At 42.6% G+C, this 16780-nt stretch overlaps 1 protein-coding gene across 1 annotated transcript in view; it reads left to right on the plus strand.

The window, feature by feature from the left end:
• Positions 1-403: 403 nt before the first annotated feature.
• Positions 404-16780, plus strand: part of PIWIL4 (piwi like RNA-mediated gene silencing 4) — a 41413-nt gene continuing 25036 nt past the window's right edge. The window contains exons 1-6 of the mRNA XM_079928765.1: positions 404-629; positions 1832-1910; positions 4181-4312; positions 7304-7518; positions 11962-12083; positions 14692-14772. Of these exons, the coding sequence (XP_079784891.1) occupies positions 543-629; positions 1832-1910; positions 4181-4312; positions 7304-7518; positions 11962-12083; positions 14692-14772 (716 nt within the window). The 5' untranslated portion in view covers positions 404-542. The remainder of the gene's footprint in view (positions 630-1831; positions 1911-4180; positions 4313-7303; positions 7519-11961; positions 12084-14691; positions 14773-16780) is intronic.

Here is a 16780-nt window from a genome sequence, read left to right on the forward strand (position 1 = left end):
CAACATCAACAACAAAAACGCCACAGCTATCACATATATGAAGAGGTGGTTACCCTTTTGTGTTTTCTTTGGCATTCATGCACATTTTAAAATAAATGCTCCCCATCCCCCAATAGGTGAGTCAGATATTTCCCAGAAACAACATTTACATGACATATTCAAAGACATCTAGAAGCCAGGAGTAGAAGTGAGCAGATAATACAGACAAAAGGTAACAGTGTGATGCAACCTTATATACACATAATGATGGGCAAAAACTAGAAAGCTGGATAATTCCAAATATGGTGGGGGCTGTGGATGAAAAGAGAAGTCTGGCCGCAGCCCTCACACCGCCTCCCGCCCACGTGCTCCCCCCGCCCCTACCACGGGACCTGGTGGGCTGTGCGCTTGGCTCCACCCACTCGTGCGCCTCGGCTGCCATTCCAGCCCAGGACCCACTACTTCCACCGCTTCTGTCGCAGCCTTGTCATCTGGGTACCGGTGACAAAATACCCTCGTTGAGACTTGGCTGCCTTTGAAGTCACTCTGGGCGCATCTGGAACATGAGCGGCCGGGCCCGAGTGAGGGCGCGAGGCATGGCCCTCAGCCCCAGCGCCGCGGACGTGGGGCGCGTCCAGGCCTCGCAGTTGGTGGGTAGAAAGCTTAGCAGCTGGCATTGTCTCGCTCACTCCTACCTCTGTTTCCTTCGTGGACACCGCCTTCCTCGGCAGATATCTCTTCCTCTCTGCTACGAAGTAGTGGCTTATCTTCTCTTTCAACTTTGAGTTCTTCCAGGGTTTCTCACATTTTTTTTTTTCCCTGTTGGGGAGCTTATCTGAGTAAGATATTAAGATAGATATTTCGGTCAGTGAAAAAGGTTGAAAATGGGAGGCAAGTATATCATTAAGTGTTAATTACTTCATTCGTTTGTAAGTCTCCTCGTGAAAATGGCTGTCCCTTCAAAGGTACCATTATGTGGTATATAATCTAATATGATCTGTCTCGCTAATTTATATATAAAAAGAAATAATCTCAGACACAAATGAAGTTTAGAATCAACCACTGTTTCTTGAGCAACCACTGCGCATAGGGCTCCTTATTAGACTTAGACAACTAGGTTGAATTGAGTGGCAAACCAGCAATTTTTGAGTGATGTTACATTTAGTATTTGGAGCAGTACTTAGCAAAAACTCAGTATTTGGAGCAATATCTTAGACCAGAAGTGTTCAAGTGAGTAGTCTATGCCTTTATGCTCATAGAGAGGTCTTCTCTTGGTATCATCCATTTTTTTTAGCAGGCTGATTTATACCTTCTTGAACAGAGAAGTAATTACCCTGAAGAGAAAATATTAATGGTTCCCTTCACCTGTTTTGTGAACTTTTGGAGCAGTTTATTCAGGAGGGTCATCATCTGAGCTGGTGGCCCAGATCCTCTGGGCTCAGTTTATTTTCTTGCTACAAATATGTTCACATCAGAGGCCCCATGTCTGAAGGCTACAGGAGCATGAGGTCTGCGATCACCTGTACCACCTTCCAGAGGAGCTCTGATGAGCTCCTCGGGTGCAAGGATCACACCTCTGCCTCTTTCCACCTCCAGGGGCTAAGGGCTGTATCTGGCTCACAGTTGGCACTGAAATCAAAGATTGATGAATGGGAAAGACCGTAGCTTGTCCTTATCTTTCTTCTGAAATGGGCAATCTTTTCTCCTCTCTCAAGCATCTTACCTGCCAACATTTTCTTTTCCTAGCTCACGGTAATCCAATGACATAGGACGTGATACCATTCTCATCTTGTGATAAAATTTTGGTTTATGACTTAACATCTTAAATCTGACTATTTTTTCCCTGTTTTAGCCTCTGTCTGTTGCGCTTAGTGACAGTGAAGCATCTTCTAGCAGTGACCACGTGGGAACCAGCAGGATTTCACAGAAATGTAAGTGCAGCTCTGTCTGTTCCATCCAGTTCCGTCCCATCTGAATGGAATAGGAGTGACTCTACTAAGCCTTTCAGCAGCAGACTCACTTCTTGAGCATCTTATCTTCCTTTTTTGAAGGATCCCCCAGTGTTTGTTGTGTTTCTTTGGGACTTCCAAACACAGAATCTGCCACTGAATTTCCTGATGGTGCTTAGCAGTTGGGAACCCCCAGATATTAGGAAACCAGTTTTTCTGATTCTGTCTGTTTACTGAATAATTTTGAAAACGTATTTTTAAATTCTTTGTGACACATAAATGCCAATACCATTGCCTTGCAGGGATGGTAGTAACCTCACATGCCTGTTGCCCCTTCTCTCTTCTTCCTTCCCCGCCCACGGTAGACCTCACCATTTGGTGGTGGCTCTCTTACCTGCAAATCCAGGTTTGGCCTCAAGATACTTGTCAACGTGCTAGTCCAAGTAGCCCCTACCACACAGTATAATTTGGCATGCCCGATGCACTAATTTGCTAGGGCTGCCATGACAAAGTACCACAGACTGGGTGGCTTAAACGGTAGAAATGTCCTATAATTCCAGCCCTACTGCCACCATTCAAGTGTTATTCCAACTTTTCTTTGGGAATTTCCTTCGCATCTGCTGTGCCTTCTTGTGACTAGCAAGTGATGGAAACTCTTTATCCTTTGAGGGTAGACTGATTTTTTTTTTATTTTTAAAAATTGTGGTAAAATAGGTCTAATATAAAGTTGACCATTTTAACAGTGTTTAAGTGTACAGTCCAGTGGCATTGAGGACATTCACATTGCTGTGCAACCATCACCACCATCCGTCTCTAGAACAGTTTTTCATCTTACAAAATTGAAACTCTGTACCCATTAAACAAGAACTCCTCATGTGCCCCTCCCACCCCCAGATTCTGGGAACTACCGTTCTATGGTAGATTGAATTTTTAGAAACCATCAAACATCTTTTGAAACCAAGAGCAGTAAATGATATGGATAATCTAGTGAGAATAATCGAATTTTTAAAAAATTAAATAAATTTTGTGATTTTCCTGGGAGACTCCAACTCCACTGAGAAGGGTATGGACAGCAGTTTTGGGCAAGTGGGTAGCGCCATTTGGGGTAGTTGCATACAGTGACTGTATCAAAGGACAGTGGTCAAGTCAGTGTCCTAGAGGTTTGTCATACTATTAGCCACATTACTTTGTAGTAATAATTCTGTAATATAAAATTTATATTTTCACATTTCAAAGTGCCAAAGTTGTATCCGAAAAATTAGCATCTTTTTGTACTCATTTAAAAAAGAAAATAGTCATCAGGAAACAGATTTTAATTTCCCATTTTCTAGAACCTAAGAGTAAGTGACACGTCCCAAGGTGACGTGCTGACTTTCATTCTCAGGGGAATGATCTAGCATAAACACTGACGGCAGTGTATGGGCATTTCTCTTCTTGTGATTGAGAAGGGGGAAAGGTTCAGCCCCAATCTGTACAGAAGTTGATGTGGCCAGTCTTAGTCTGTAATTCTTTGGGTGTTACACAAGAGCTACAGGAGGGAGACCAGCCTTCCATAAATGGGTGTGGAGTGGGATATAGGGAGATAGAGCTTTCTCCTTAGCCAAGGGGAGAATCAGGTAAGCCCCAAATGTTATGAGGTAGGACTAACTCAGAGTCTGTTATTTCTAACAAAACACGCCATGCTTCCTTCACAGTTTTCAATTTTCAGGCTGCAGACTTCTGTATGGTCATGACTGTTTTCAGCAATGCGGGCCAGTTTTATTAAAGCTACAAAAATCTGAGCTTTGGTTCTAGATGCATCTTTTTTCCTGGCTGTGCCAAGGGGCATGCGGGATCTTAGTTCCCTGACCAGGCATTGAACCTGGTGCCCTTGACAGTGAGAGCTCGGAGTCCTAACCACTGGACTGCCAGGGAATTCCCTCTAGATGCTTTTTTTTTTTTTTTTTTTTTGCGGTACGCGGGCCTCTCACTGTTGTGGCCTCTCCCGTTGCGGAGCACAGGCTCCGGATGCGCAGGCTCAGCGGCCATGGCTCACGGGCCCAGCCGCTCCGCGGCATGTGGGATCTTCCCGGACCGGGGCACGAACCCGTGTGCCCTGCATCGGCAGGCGGACTCTCAACCACTGCACCACCAGGGAAGCCCTAGATGCATTTTTGATATGATAGTTGTAAACGATATCACTAGCATGAAATGTTATTGATGTATATAATATTAATAATATATAACATTTTGGTGTTCCCTTCATATTTTAGGTGAAGGTGGTCTATCTTCTGGTGATGCTGGATGTACCTTCAAGGAAAGAGTTGGGAAAATCAGACGAGAGATGATGGATTTGAGTGTTTGTACCAGAGAGAAATTGGCCCATGTGAGAGACTGCAAAAGAGGTACCCAGTCTTCATGTTACTTATTTTAAAATTTTTATTTATTTATTTTTTTGGCCATGCCATGCTGCTTGTGGGATCTTAGTTCCCCGACCAGGGATTGAACCCAGACCCCCTGCAGTGGAAGCAGAGAGTCCTAACCACTGGACTGCCAGAGAATTTCTTACTTTTTTTTAATGTTACCAAATTTTGCTTAAGAAATTTTAATTTAAATTTAATAAAATAAACAAGTTCATATATTGACTTAAAAGATATGTATTGAACATCTGCTATATTCAAGCATTGTCTAGGCACTAGTTGTTTTAGCCTTAATTCTCTCTTTCATTAATAGGAAGAGTAACATTTTCTCCAGAACTACATTTCACTTGTTGAAAACCTTTTCTCCTTACACCTGAGGTAGGGGTCAGCAAAGATGCTTTGTCTCTTTCCCAACCTTTTTCCTATATGGGGAATAACCTTTCTGGACTTGAGGTCTAAAAAGAAAAATGTAGCCTCTTTGGGGAATTCTTTAGGCAGATTCGGGGCTCACCCCTGAAATTTAACCTAGGATTGCATGTGTATTTTCAGGAAAAGTAGGCATATTGTTTTCATAGGATTCTCAAAAGGCTTTGTAACTCCCTCTAAAAGTTAAGCCTCACTGATGCAGATCAGTCTTTTTCAAACTCTTTCAAACCATGCAGCAAAAATAAGTACATAAATTGTTCTCCAGCATACACACACTACACAAACGCAACTGAAACAAAGTTTCATGAAACAATGTTTGCCCTTCCTATGGGCAGCACACTCCGATCCATTCTATTGTATTCCAGTCTTTCTATGAAACATGACGGTTCACCTCACTTACTTTCATAACTGCAGCACTAATTAATGGGTCATGATTACAGTTGGAACACACTGTTGTAAGTGGTCTTGAAGGGTATTGCCAGCTCTGATATTCTAGATGACTTCTCTTTGTCCATTAATATGAGCATGTCCTCTGGGAGAACAACAAAAAAAAACCCTTTTCTTTAATTAAAATAGCACAAAGATTCCTTGTTCCTACTGGATATTTGCACGTCAATGAAAAAAATATTGCCTACCTTATCAGTACACAAAAGATGTTGCAGCCATGAAGCCGCTGCAGCCACTCCCACGGTGAGCCCTGAGGGAACTCAGGATGGAGACAAACGGGGCGCCGGCTGCCAAGTCTTCAGTCACTGCAGCCAGCCTCCAATGACGCCCCCTAAGGAGACTCAGGGTGGGAAAGAACAGGATACTGGCCCCAGATAGCTGAGGTGCAGATCAAAGGAATGATTTCAGTGAGCCCTGACTTTTGCATCTTCCCAAACATAGAAAAGCGCTAAATTCATTAACTCGAGACATATGGTTTTCCTTAATTAAAAGTAATCTTATGATGTTCCGGTCTTTGTTGCGAAAGCTCCTATATATCCTGGCTCTTCCCTTACCTCTTGGGAGCAGTCCCTCAGAACTGAGCTGCTGTGTCCTGGGCTTAAGCCCTCAGTTTTGTCCGCTGAATAAAACGTAACTCTTACCTTTTAGGTTGTGCATTATTTCTCAGTAGATACACAGGTCAAAACTGAGGGAATACTACGTAAGGTATACATGATACTTTTTCTTCCTCACCACCTCAGGGCTCATGTTTCCACCTCCTCCACCAGAAAGGCAAATAGTGACTATTTGATAATTCTTTCCTATAAGACGAACACTGGATGATTCCCTCCAAGGAGAGGTGAGAAGTACTTCCTTTATGCCCTCCTAGAGTCTGTCCTGGATGGAGTTTATGCCATCCTGGGCACTGACCAGCGACATCGTGGCCATCTCTGAATTTGTCCTGTAGATTTTGAAGAGGTGAATAAAAATTCTGTAGGGGATGGAATTCCTGGAAGCCCACATGGCCTCCCTGTGCTTGCAAAAAAACAGAAGCCCAGAGCCCTGTCTGTTCTCACACAGGGAAGATGTAAAATTTCTTCTTCCATCCCCAGTCGCCCCCTTATCTCTGGGGGGCCTTCGCTGGGACCTACAGAGCCATCTAATCACTGAATGAAGTGATTTCAGAATTTTCCGAAGTATGGTGAACTTTTGATTATCTGGATTTCCAAGCGGATGGGGGTTGTATTCATGATAAAAACTGGAGAGTTTCTTTATAATCTGAGAGCACCATAATTCCAGAGCAGCATCTGAAACTGTTACTGAACTAAACTTGGGTCCCTTCCCCCATGCTCAGTAAAGCCAATCTACTGACATTGGGCTGTGGTGAAGGGAAGTGCAGCGTTTATTATGAGGCGCTGTACGAGGAGTCTAGGACGGCTAGTGCTCAAAAAGCCCAAACTTCCCGAAGGGTTTCAGCAAAGCATGTTTAAAGGCAAAGTGAAAGAGGGGCGCCCCAGGGTCTGTGATCAGCTCCTGCACAATTCTCTGGTTGGTTGATGGTGAGGTAACGGGTTAATATTATCAATCCTTTGCTGCCAGTAGGTCTGGAGGGAGCTAATGGTCATCAAGTAGTTAATTTCTTCCATTTGGTAGGGGTTTTAGCATCTGTAAAACAATTCAGGAAATGTACACTAGATACTGTTACCTACATACTTCAGCAAGGAGCTAAAGCAGAGGATATGGGGGAGGCCCCATGGGGTCCTGCTTGGTTACAAAATGCTTACTTGATCGATTTGAGAATCAGCTGGAAGGCAAGCTTTGGAAGGAGTCCTAGGGTAGTTGAATTCAGATGTTTCTTTTCTCCCCAAAACAAGAATGTCAGTGTCTGCTCTCAGGTTCTTATGAGGCCTGCCTTACACAGGATCCTTTTGCTTGCGGGGCTCCAAAGGTTATCAGGCAGCTGGTTACTAGAGCTTACCTTGTGTCACTGAACAAGAATCCTTGCTTTCTAGCAACGATTATGCATATGCAAATAAATTTTTTGAATGCTGTGATTAATATGAACACGATGGGTTTTTTTTTTGTTTTTTTGGTTAAAACATGTTTTTTGTTTGTTTTCTTCAGGTTCCAGTGGAATACCTGTGAAACTGGTCACAAATCTTTTTAATTTAGACCTGCCCCAGGACTGGCAGCTCTACCAGTATCATGTGACATACAGTCCAGATATAGAATCTAGAAGGCTGAGAATTGCTCTGCTTTATAGTCACACGGAACTTTCCAACAAAGCAAAAGCATTTGATGGTGTCATCCTTTTTCTCTCCCAAAAGCTAGAGGAAAAGGTATGGTATTTTAAATTTTTTAATACACACATGTGTGCATATATTTATACTCCTTCATGTAGATTTTAGAGGTTAGCTGATTTTCATGACAGTTGGAATGAGTATGTCACTCACTCCTTTTCTCTTTCCTATTCCCATGCCTGAGAGCGAAAGACTTCTTAATTAAGACCTCATCAGGATTGATTTCTTAATTAAGAAGCTGATGGTCTGGCATTTAAAAAAGAAGAGCTGTAATACAAACACTGCTTTTTCAACTACTTTTTTAAAGGCAAAGTGTCCTTGAAATAGGAATCCTTTTCAACTTTTCCCAAATAGGCAAGAGTTTAAGTAACAGGGACTTCCCTGGTGGTCCAGTGGTTAAGACTCCGAGCCCCCAACGCAGGGGGCATGGGTTTGATCCCTGGTTGGAGAATCCCACATGCTGCAGGGTGTGGACAAAAAAAAAAAAGTTTAAAAAACACCATTTACCCTATGGCCTAAGAGCTTTAAATTTACTCTACATTTTTTTGCTCCTGCAGATTGTGTCCACGTGTCCAAAGAACTTTACATCAATCCTGATTCTAAAAGTGTCATTTCTTTCATGACTTGTTCCATCATATGAAATAGGAGTCATTTATGTCAATCTTAAGGATATTTTTAATGGTTATGACCATTGGATATGGCAATTGCAAGATTCATAGCCCTTTATTTTATTTTTTTACGCCTTCCACATTTTTAGCCCTAAAATCAAGGTATTGTTATTGAGGTTTTTATCATATGCTTTGTTCTAAAGCAGTATGAAAATTATGAGAAAGAACTGGTTTCTGTATGAAAAATTAAAACAGAGTATTGGATTAAAACTTGACGCTTCTATCCCTTGGAAAGCTTAATTTTTTTAAATTTTTTTTAAGTTCAGCATTTTGAACACCAAGAGCATAAATGTAAATTTCTAGATTCCATGTGTATCTTTGTTAATTTCCTCAAGAAGTATGTTTCTGAGCACTCTTGGAACCTTTTTCCTTTTATGAGACTGTGAGATTTATAGGAGCTGCTTGAGTGTTTATTTCATCCGAATATGGAGTTTAAAAATTCTACCATATGATTAAATTTAAGGACTTGGAAAATCTGGATCTGTAAATTTAGAAACATTTTTATTCATCATGAATCCTTAGTGATCCCTCAGTATTTTGTCCTATGACTAGATGTTGATAGCATGCTAATATGGCCTCTCATACCTAAATGATATATTTCAAGGGCATTACTATCATTAAAGATCTTGTTCTTCTAAACACATTTGCAGTAACAGTTTGGAAATTTGGATATATTAAAATCACATAGCCCCCTTGAATGGTCCAGCTTTCTTCAATTTTACGTAAGGAAAATGGAGGAATTTTACTCTACAGATGCTAGGAATAAGTTAATATTACTCATTTCTTATTCAAAGTGAGCATGTAGTATACGCCACACATCTTCTTATTGTTGGGCATGGAGTCTAATGAGGATGCAGGGAGTAAATAGATGGTGAAAACGTGGTGTGACAGATCAGACCTGTTGCTTCTGTCTTCCAGACACAAGGGATACTAGATTTAGACAGAAGAGTGTTGTCTTAATTTCTATCAACATATGACCTGCCACCTAATGACAGTAAAAATGAGATAGTAAAAAGAAACTGTCCTAACAAAGGTTGCTAGTCTCATCTTTTTCTTCTGGTCTTAACACTGACTCAGGCTTAATCCTGTGCTCCCATCCATCCCCTACACACTTTATAGGATGCTTATTTTCATGGAAAGAGCCCCTCCACTGATTCACTCATTGCACCCCCAAATGGTGCAGTTCTAGAAGTCCTGTTCTGCTGCCTCCTGGCCTTCCACTGTCTTTCAGACCCCATCTGTGCATCTGTGGCCACGACCCAGGTTGCTGTCTCCTGTCACATCTATTTGCCACTCTCATGCATTCCTTCTGCACTTATAAAGAGCCTACTGTGTAGCAGGCAGGGTGCTGGCACCTTGGAGGAAACCAAGATAAATAGAACAAGGTTCTTGTTGTCAGAAGCATTTCAATTTAGTACTGAAGTTATTTACAAATAAATTCAGTGCCAGATAGAATGACATAAGCGGCATAATAATAATTAGTGGTTTTGTTATGCTAGCATTTATCGAGCATTTACAAGGTGTTAGGTGCTCTGCTTGGTTGTTCTCTGGATTAGCCCCAGCACAGCTCTCTTGAGATGAGCAGATCTGTGTTTTATGTCCCACCTACCACTGGATTACATTTGATGAGCACTTACTCTGCCAGGCTGCTGTATGCATGAACTCATTTAATCCTCTCATCACCCCTGGAGCCTTAGAGAGGTTAAGTGTCTTACCCAAGGTCTTCAGAAAGAGGTGATGAAAGGAAAGGTTATTCCCAGCAGGACACTTCAGTGGGAATGGTCATTAATTTATCTCCTGGGCAGGATTTGAATTAATGAAGGGGGAGATGGGGAGGACCGGAGGAGCAAAGGCACAAAGATGGGAAGTGAAGGGCATAGTTTAGAAACTTCTGGTTGTTCAGGCTTAGCTGGGAAGGCTTGCAAGTTGTGGCTCCAAAGGTAGGGAGAACGTTGAATGTCCTGCTGAGGAACAAGAACTGTCCTCCGTGGACCCCTGAAGCCTTTGAGAGAGAGTTTCCATAGAGCTGTGTTACATTTCAGTGACTCTGATCACATCCTATTGAATGGCTGACAGAACAAAGTGGGACGATTAATAAAGTGCCGCTGGAATAATCTGGGCAGGCTGTCGAAAGGACTCGAACAAGGTACAAAGCACTGCTACGGATAGGGATAAGATCCATGAATTATCCCATTTAATCTTCGTTTTTCTGGTCTCACTCCCACGTTAGAGATGGGAAAAGGTCTTAAAGAGTTGCAGTAACTTGCTCTGCATCATACAGGCTGCAAGAGGCAGAGAACCAGGGTCTGTGTAACTCCACGTCACGTGCTCTTGGGCTCGGTGGTAAATATTGGTATTGGAACAGCTGAAATGGAGTAGAGAAACTGGTGTAGAAGGGCGAAGACTTGCCAACCCGTTAGATAAGTGGATGGAGAGGAGGAAGTGAAAGCGCACTCTGAGAGTGAGGGTGTGGGATGCAGAACAGGCGGGAAGCGAGGAGGAGTGGTGTTTGGTGGGGGAAGTGCAGGGGGTGCTGCCGATTTTGCTCTTTGCTGGCTGTTACGAATGGGGTTCCTGAATAACGCTCTGCGTGGGGACCGTCTGCTGCCAGCCACTCATCCCTGCATACTTTGTTGGCTTACGCCTTTGTTCTGAGATCCTGGCAGCAGTCTGAGGGCCGCTCCCCCATCTCCTGCGCCTTAGACTTCTGGACGTTGATAAGCTCTTCCTGCAACTCGCCACCTCTGACTTCTCTACAGTTTTATCTGAAGCAAGAAACGCCTCAGTGAAATATTTCATCCCCTGTGAAAGGACACATTTCTCTTTGTTTCCCTGAAGTGAACTATCCCTTCCCTACATTCTTGGTTCAACCTAAAAGCCATTAAAACGACACTTTCACCATGGAAAGTAGGGGTAAAATACATAAATGCCTGCTAATAAACTGACCTCTTGTAATTCCTTACCCTTCTGAAAAACCCTTGATCATAGATTTTTACTGACTGATTTGTCGTTTTTTATTCCAGAAATCTATCCTGAGCCCTCCCTGATCTGAAGAGCTTTAAATTTAGTTAGGCATCTGGTATAAAGACCTATTCATGCGTTCATTTTAATTGTTAGAACGTTGTTCCAGATTATAGGAACCCTAGGGATTTCTCTAGACCTTACAAAAGTTAATAAAATCAGATTTCATATCTGTTTAAACTTTCACCATTTTCTCCTCTCTCTTTCCACATTTATGTTTCCCTCTCGTCTGTTCCCTATCCTTTGCTTTCTTCTTCTCTGTTCCTCTGTTTTTTTGAATGAACTTTTGAGAGGCTTCCCTCTGAAATCCATGAACCCAGGATGGGCAGGAAAGTTCATTAGTAGGCTTCTGGGCATCCGTGAACATCTGAAAATGGGTACATTGTATACATTGCTTCTGTATGTACATATGTGACATTTTCTTTGGAGAATGTCTGTAACTTTGATCAGACTCTCAAAGTAGGTTGTGACCTGTCTTCCCACCCCCACTTCCCAAAAAGGTCAAGAACCGCTGCTCTGGATTCTCTTTGGATTGAATGTTTGAACCCCGAGGCCGGTTTTGATTCTCTATTAAGAAGTTCGAGAGGAAAGAGATGTGTCGCTTTTCTGGTATTAGCAAAATAACAGCGAAAAAAACCTTCCACACGTAACGTAATCATTAGATTATTACATTACTGACACCTGCAGTTTTGTTTTTGTTAATGCCTATTAAGTTGGGACGGCTTTAGCATATCCACATTCTGTGCCCTTGAGGATAATCCGTAGAGTGCATTTTAAGTACTTCTTTTTTCAGGTCACGGAATTGTCAAGTGAAACTCGAAGAGGCGAGACTGTAAAGATGACTATCACTCTGACGAGGGAGCTGCCGGCAAGTTCTCCCGTGTGCATGCAGGTCTTCAGTATCATCTTCAAGAAGTAAAGTGCCTTAAATGTGAATCTAATTTAGGCTCATGATGCCTGTCGTGGTAGAGCCTGGGTATTAAAAGTATTAACCATTTTGTAGGCAGTGTACCAGCAGCAGTGTCATCTTTAGGGAAATCTTCCATATCCTTTCATGTACTTGTGCAATAATACACACCACAGTCCATCACGGCCTCAGACTGGCACCTCTGTTACTATCCAGTATCATCTGTGTGGAGACAAAGGACTCGAGGGTTGTGATGTCTCAGTGGCTGCAGGGCAGGTGCCTCTTCCCTTTTCTTCTTTTTCTGTGCCCGCTCCCAGCCTCCACCGCCAGACTTAAAAGATGCGTGTGTCTGGGTTAGTAAACGGAAGGATTGGTTTTTCTCCTGGCTGATGGATTTTAGGTGTGAAAGGCCATCAGCATCTGCTTTCTGCTGTCACTTGCCTCTCAGCCCCCTTTCCTTCCCCATGTGTCCCTGGGGGCAGAAGGGAGGTTGTCACCAAGCTTCTCAGTGTTCTTCAAACTGACCTGAGGATCACTTGCTTCCATGTCATCTTGGACGTTGGGTGGGACTCGACAAAATGCAGATTCCCTAGCGCCTCGCTGGACCTAGTGAATAGAATTTCATGCATGGGGCCTGAAAACCCACATTTTTAGCAAGCTTCCCGGATGACACGTGGCAGCACGAAAGCTTGAGAACCACCGTTTTCCCCGCTACGGGTGTGGATCACTAGCAGGATGTGTTAAGAACCTAAGATTTGAGCCCTTCACTCAACAGTGGCCTCTGGACAGGATGAGGACGGGGCGTTTGGGGGTTTGCTGAGTAGGGCACGTAAAGGAACTTTCATCACACAGATAACGTTGCTTTCTAATTCTAGTCAGACATCTTGCTGAGCGTCTTTAGATCATATCTGGGCCTCAGCTCAGCACTGTAAAATGCCCTTCAGCAGCCAGTCTTGCATGTGCCCCCCTGAGAGGGGACTATTTTAAGTCAGCTGACGTTTGCAAGGTGCTTTGCAGTGACAAAGCTCTTTGTGTGGTGTTAGAGCTTCCTTGATCCTTACTCGAGAGCCCTGAGGCAGGTGTGATTAAAATCCCCGTTTTAGGACTTCCCTGGTGGCACAGTGGTTGAGAGTCCGCCTGCCAATGCAGGGGACACGGGTTCGTGCCCCGGTCCGGGAAGGTCCCACATGCCGCGGAGTGGCTAGGCCCGTGAGCCATAGCCACTGAGTCTGCGCATCCGGAGCCTGTGCTCTGCAACGGGAGAGGCCACAACAGTGAGAGGCCCGCGTACCGCCAAAAAAAAAAAAAAAAAAAAAAAAAAAATCCCCGTTTTACAGATGAGGGGACTGAGGCTCAGATGACATTGGACAGCCAAAAATCATGCAGTTGGAACCCCTGTTTTCAGATGTGAAACTCTCCTGTTTCCCCCATGCATGGGGCAGCCTCAGATCAGTGATGTGTCACGTTACAAAGGTGACCAGGATTAGTTGCTGAAGAGGCAACCTTGTCATTTGGTAGCGCTGGGAAGCCTGAGTAGCCTCATTAGCAACAGCCTCCTTGGGAATGTAAATTGGTGCAGCCGCTATGGAGAACAGTATGGAGGTTCCTTAAAACACTAAAAATAGAATTACCATGTGACCCAGCAGTTCTACTCCTGATATGTGGAGAAAACTCTAATTCGAAAAGAGACATGCACCCCAATGTTCATAGAAGCACTATTTATAATAGCCAAGACACGGAAGCAACCTAAATGTCCATCGAGAGATGAATGGATAAAGATGTGGTACATATATAAAATGGAGTACTACTCAGCCATAAAAAAGAATGAAATAATGCCATCTGCAGCAATATGGATGGACCTAGAGACGATCATACTCAGTGAAGTAAGCCAGGCAGAGAGAGACAAATATCATACAATGTTGCTTATATGTGGAATCTAAAAAAATGATACAAGTGAACTTATTTACAAGACAGAAATAGACCCACAGACATAGGAAACAAATTTATGGTTACCAAAGGGGATGCGGGGGGGAGAGATAAATTAGGAGTTTGGGATTAACATATACACACTACGATATGTAAAATAAACAACAAGGACCTACTGTATGGCACAGGGAACTATATTCAATATCTTGTAATAACCTACAATAGAAAAGAATCTGAAAAAGAATATATATAACTGAATCACTTTGTTGTACACCTGAAACTAACACAACATTGTAAATTAACTATACAAAAAATAAGAAAGAAAAAGAAGGGAAACAGCCTCCTCATCTCAAAATAAGAAAGAGGCCAGAAGAGCCTGTGGACATGGCTTTTCTCACCTCATCCACAGCAACCAGAATGTTACAGTCACAGTCATAACTGGAAAGTGACCACCTCCTTATTGCAGTTAAACCCAGAGAGATAGAACTAATTTCAATTGTGTCATTCCCAAACATGAAGTGATAGTTCTTGTATATACACTCATATGTACATTTAGCAGCTAAACCTTCCAGTGTTATAACAATAAGAGTTCTGGACTTTTCTACTATTTTTCTTTCAGCATGCATACAAACTTGGAAGTATACTGTTATCAACGGTTGTTTAACAGATTTTAAAAATATATACTTGCAGGATCTTAAAAAAGTTGTCCATGTACCAGATTGGACGGAACTTCTATAAGCCTTCGGAGCCAGTGGAAATTCCCCAGCACAAGTAGGTTTATTTATGTGTTCTGTTACTCTGAAATTGTTATAATGTGAACAGCATAATTTATGATGCAATATTATACCATTATGCCTCCTATGAGAGATTCTGTGGTATGAAAAATAATGGATTTTTAAAATTTTCAAGTTCTTTATAGAATGGTGAATGTCAAAAGCTAGCAGCCTGTTTTCTTATATTAGTGTGCTAGGTCGTTATCATAAATCCTAGAAGGAATTCAGAAACTGAGTTTTCTGTGTATGACAAGTCGTAATGAGAGCAGAATAAGCTCTATTATGTTATACCACATAGCTGGGGCTCTGTTTTCTTGCTGATAGAAGGTTAACACAGCCAGGGTGGTTGATTGGAAATTATTGGGTAAGCAGATGTCAGACACACAAGCCGGCTAAGCTGCCCTAGTGAACTGTTAGGAACACTCGCAGAGTTTTTACCCTAAACTGGGAGGTAGATGCTGCAGGGAATGTGATCGGCTGTGTCTTGAACTGGTTGTTACTCAGCTCTCCAAAATAAGTAGCTGTGCCAAAGACAGAGGCAGCCAGTAACCCAAAGACAGACACGAAACAAATGGAGAAGTTCGGACGGTCCCTGCCTTACAATATTTCGATTTACGATATTTCGACTTTATGATGATGTGCGAGCCATGCACATTCAGTAGAAACCATACCTCAAATTGTGAACTTTGACCTTTCCCCGGGCTAGTGGATGTGGAGATGATACTCGCTGATGAGGTTGGGCGGCGGCAGCCACGACTCCCAGGCAGCCACCCGATCACGAGGGTAAACGACCGACACACTTACAACCATGATGGACCCGCACAGTCATTCTCTTTTTCACGTTCAGTACAGTACCCAATAAATGACATGAGATATTCAACACTTTCTTATAAAATAGGCTTTGTGTTTGATAATTTTGCCCAACTGTCAGCTAATGTAAGTGTTCTGAGCACGTTTAAGTTGGCTAGGCTATGATGTTTGGTAGGTTAGGTGTATTAAATGCATTTTCTACTGAGGATATTTTCAGCTTATGGTGGGTTTATCAAGATGAAAACCCATCATAAGTTGAGGGAGATCTGTACAGAAAAGATAGAAAGTGGAGGCAGGGAGTTTGGCTTCTGCCAGGTAGAGGAAAAGGGCGGGGTTTCTGTATGTTAATTCAGTGTGTCAGAGTGGTCTGTCTAAAGCATCCTATTCATTCACCCCCGTCACTTATCTCTCCACCTGGGTTAGAAATCCTCGTGGGCCCAGTGTTGTGCTGAGCTAGAGCTGGTCCTAGTGCATATGCTTGTCCTGAAAACTGGCATGAGTATCACAGCAAATGAAGTCCACAAAACATAAACTGACATGATTTTTTAAAAATATTTGTCTATTCTTTCATGCCATTTCCATAACATTTTCTTACTTAAGACTTCAGACTATGATATTCATAAATGTGGAAAGGGGATGTAGCCACTGCTCCAGTTTTCCTTGTATGTCTGTACGTGATATCACTTAGATTATTTCTTAATCTCATTATTAAGTGTAGTCATTGTCTTCACCATTGAGCCAGTGTGCTTTTCTGAACCTAGATGTTTTCATACTGGGATGGATCCCCCCATAAACATTTTTAATCCTACAGGTGTACTCTCAACCAGAGGCGATTTTGCTCCCCAGGGGGACATTTGGCAATGTCTGGAGATATTTTTGGTGGTCACAGTTTGGGGGCTGATACTGGCATCTAGTGGGTGGAGGCCAGGGGTATTGCTAAACATCCTGCAATACACACGAGAGCCCCTGACAAAGAATTTTCCAGTCCAAATGTCAGTAGTATCAAGGTCAAAACAATGCAGCTCTACAGGAATGTATTTTATCCTAAATATATGTTTAAGACACTCCAGCTGGAAATAACTGAAGTGTTAAGTCAGCCACTGAAAGAAATCAGATTAAAGAAAAATTGTTTCATGAAATCTAGAGAATTGGAATGTAAAGTCGCCATTTTAAAATGTTTATTGTTTTCCTGATAT

This window comes from Stenella coeruleoalba (genome assembly GCF_951394435.1).
Source record: "Stenella coeruleoalba genome assembly, chromosome: 8".
NCBI lineage: Eukaryota > Metazoa > Chordata > Mammalia > Artiodactyla > Delphinidae > Stenella > Stenella coeruleoalba.